General features: G+C 32.4%; 1 protein-coding gene across 1 annotated transcript; it reads left to right on the top strand.

Annotated features, from left to right (window-relative positions):
- The first annotated feature begins 474 nt into the window (after positions 1 to 474).
- Positions 475 to 1,751, top strand: LOC136067092 (DNA repair protein XRCC2 homolog). The gene is made up of 2 exons (XM_065772378.1): positions 475 to 941; positions 1,401 to 1,751. Exons 1-2 carry the CDS (start codon positions 620 to 622, stop codon positions 1,595 to 1,597), a joined length of 519 nt encoding a protein of 172 aa, XP_065628450.1. The 5' UTR covers positions 475 to 619; the 3' UTR covers positions 1,598 to 1,751.
- Positions 1,752 to 2,602: the final 851 nt, after the last annotated feature.

Here is a 2,602-nt window from a genome sequence, read left to right as displayed (position 1 = left end):
TAAAGTTCCATGACTAATAAAAGAAATTCTCTCCAATCTCTTTTTATAGATAGATGGATTTATACGTGTTTTTATACATTCTTCATAATTGTATTATCACGAAGCAGGTCCAATAGATTTAGATTGGTACTACTGATTCCCAAAACATGCGTGTTTAATGTGTTATTAATTTCATCTCATTGGCTTCTGCACATGACAGCAAAATTAAAAATAATTAGATTGTACATGTGTATAGTAAAATTGGACACCAATTTCATATTCTAATTGAACAATTAGAATGATAATATATGATAGTAACAATAATAGGAAAATTCAAATAAAATTTTAAATTAAATTGTAACAATCTGAATAAAAAATTTCAGTAAAAAGACAGGATGAGGTGATCCACTCCAAGAAGGTAACCAAACTTGCGTTATCAAAAATTTTAAACAGTTTTGTTAATTTAAAAAAAAAAAAAAAAAAGATTTTGCCAAACGGGGTGGGTTGTTGCCAAACTCCAAAAGTACGAGAGGGAGAACTTATCAATCAATGCTTGATTCTCTTATTTCCCGCTGTTTGTTCACTTTGTTGTTTGTAGTGTGTGTGAAATCAAGAATCGAAGTAGAGGAGTTGGGAAGAGATGGAAGCAAAAGGGTGGATCTCAGGGGACGAGAGTGCGAAGGAGATGCTGGGTAGGGTCTTAAGTAGAACGCGTCCCTTCTTGCTTCTTCCTCCACTTCACAGGGTTCCTCTACGCCCTCGTAATGTTCTTGAGATCGTCGGACCTTCTCCTTCTGCCAAAACCCACCTTCTCATTCAGGCTGCACTCACTTGCATTCTTCCTATAGACTGGAATGGCGTCCACTATGGAGGCTTCGACGGCTTTGCTATCTTCATCGACTTGGATTGCCGATTTGACATTTTCCGCTTTTCACACTTGCTCAAGCTTCGATTAGCGTCTGGTAAACAATCTCTCTTTTTTTTTTAATATATATTTTTAATTTTTATATCATAGGAGCACTTCACTTAGATTAATTGCACGTCGTCGCAGAGCATATCGCAGAGCATACCGTATAACAATCCACACTGTTAATCAAATTCTTACGGCCTAAGCAGTTCATCCTCGTGCCCAGAGGCTTGGTTTTAAGTTTTAATATAGTTGTGATTTTTGGTGCAATCAAACACTAGAAAATTATATAATTTTCCCTATGAGAGATGGTTTATGTTGAATCAAGCTGAGGCCTATTGTATGAAACCAAGTGAAACAATTCCTGAATCTGCTCCTTATAGGGGTTAGGGGTCCAGCTATAATTTTGTTTCATCAAATTACAAATTTTATCTTTCCATATTGTTGTTTTTTTTTTTAGAACTTTGGGCAAGTTAGTGTTTAAATTTACCATAGTTTGGTATGATTTTTTCAGGATCAATCAGTGAAATAGATAGGGAGCAAAACAACAGTACGAAAGAGAGATCAAGTATTGCTTATGATGAGGAATTATATACTTTGTGCATGAGACGTTTTTTGTATGTCCGTTGTTATGATAGTTTTGAATTTCTTGCCACTCTTAAGGTGAGGAGTACTTTTGCTTTTTACTTTTTAGTAAGTGTTATTGTGTAGTGTATGAGTTTTTCCTTGAAATGCTACTATTGCTTTTGAAATCATTAAAAGTCGGGAAAAAAGGGATGTAGATGCAAGGGAAAAGGGAAAGAGTGAACCCACACAATGGAAGAGATGTAAAAAAATCAAAACAATTTATCTTCCTTAAAAGCATTCTTTGAACGAATTTTTATGTACGAAACTAAAGGCGCCAAGCCATTTTTAATATTATAAATAATACGATTTTAAAATTTATTTTTTATAAAAATAAAGAATTTAATATGAGATTTAGGTGAATGTTTAGTAATACCAAAACATTTCTAAATGGAGTTTGAATTTGGTTAGGATTATCATTCAATAATAGATTGTCATATAGTATTTTTTTTTAGAAATAATTACAACATACTGCTAATTTCGAAGTTCGAACTTTTTCCCCCTAGACCCCCAAACACTTTGTACATGGGGAGGGATCAATTCAGCTACAAGGCCTTTGGTGTCACATCAGTATTTTACTTAAAATTTAATACATTCTACCATATCAAATAACATCTCAATAAATTTTCAATTTTGGTTATATTTATATATAGGTATTATAATTGATTGGGTGTGACAAATATGTAATAAATTTCCAATTTCATTAGAATTTATTCTTAAATATGTGATAAAATGATGTGGCATGCTGAGATTGAATGGGTAAAACATGAATTTTACACCACATTCTTACATAATTTAATCTCTTCAAAATATTAGGAAAAATTACACTTAACTCTCCCAAACTATACCCCTTTTACACCCTTGAAACTATTTGAATGCACATTTAACCTCCCCTAAACTATTACTCATGTAATAGTTGCCTCCTTAAACTATGAGAATGCACACTTAGAGCATTCACATCAGCATGTTCATTTTACACATCCATTTTTACACTAAAAACCTACTTTTTCTATTTTACACATTCACTTTTACAAAACACCCACATCAAGTCATTTATTTTACAAGATATTTCAATAAAATATTCATTATATT

This window comes from Quercus suber, unplaced genomic scaffold (assembly GCF_002906115.3).
Source record: "Quercus suber isolate HL8 unplaced genomic scaffold, Cork oak 2.0 scaffold_57, whole genome shotgun sequence".
Classification (NCBI taxonomy): Eukaryota; Viridiplantae; Streptophyta; class Magnoliopsida; order Fagales; family Fagaceae; genus Quercus; species Quercus suber.
The sequence above is the reverse complement of the archived record's forward strand: the minus strand, read 5'-3'. Positions and strand labels throughout refer to the sequence as shown.